Source organism: Fulmarus glacialis, unplaced genomic scaffold (assembly GCF_000690835.1).
Source record: "Fulmarus glacialis isolate BGI_N327 unplaced genomic scaffold, ASM69083v1 scaffold36800, whole genome shotgun sequence".
Classification (NCBI taxonomy): Eukaryota; Metazoa; Chordata; class Aves; order Procellariiformes; family Procellariidae; genus Fulmarus; species Fulmarus glacialis.
In genome coordinates, this window is record NW_009190226.1 from 1,994 (window position 1) to 2,262 (window position 269).

Below are 269 nucleotides of genomic sequence, written 5' to 3' on the forward strand. Positions count from 1 at the left end.
TACCCCCCCCACACACCGCCTTGGCCTGCCGCATCTGGTGGCTCTCACCGGTGAGTCAGGGCGGCTGCAGCGGGACAGTGTCCCCCCGTCCCCGTCCCCAAGCTTGGTGGCAGCCCCGCGCTCCCGCTGTCCCCCATCCCAGCCGCCCTGTAACCCCCGTGTGTCCCCCACAGAGCAGTACACTGTCACCGGTCTGATGGAGGCGGCGCAGATGATGGTGGACATCGATGGGGACGTGCTCGTGTTCCTGGAGCTGGCTCAGGTAGGAC

At 68.0% G+C, this 269-nt stretch overlaps 1 protein-coding gene across 1 annotated transcript in view; it reads left to right on the top strand.

Moving 5' to 3' along the window:
* The window catches only part of LOC104081982 (rho-related BTB domain-containing protein 2-like), a gene marked incomplete at both ends in the record, with an annotated part of 2,247 nt that extends 1,985 nt beyond the window's left edge, over window positions 1–262 (top strand). The window contains 1 exon segment of the mRNA XM_009584921.1: window positions 143–262. Coding sequence (XP_009583216.1) covers window positions 143–262 — 120 coding nt within the window.
* Window positions 263–269: the final 7 nt, after the last annotated feature.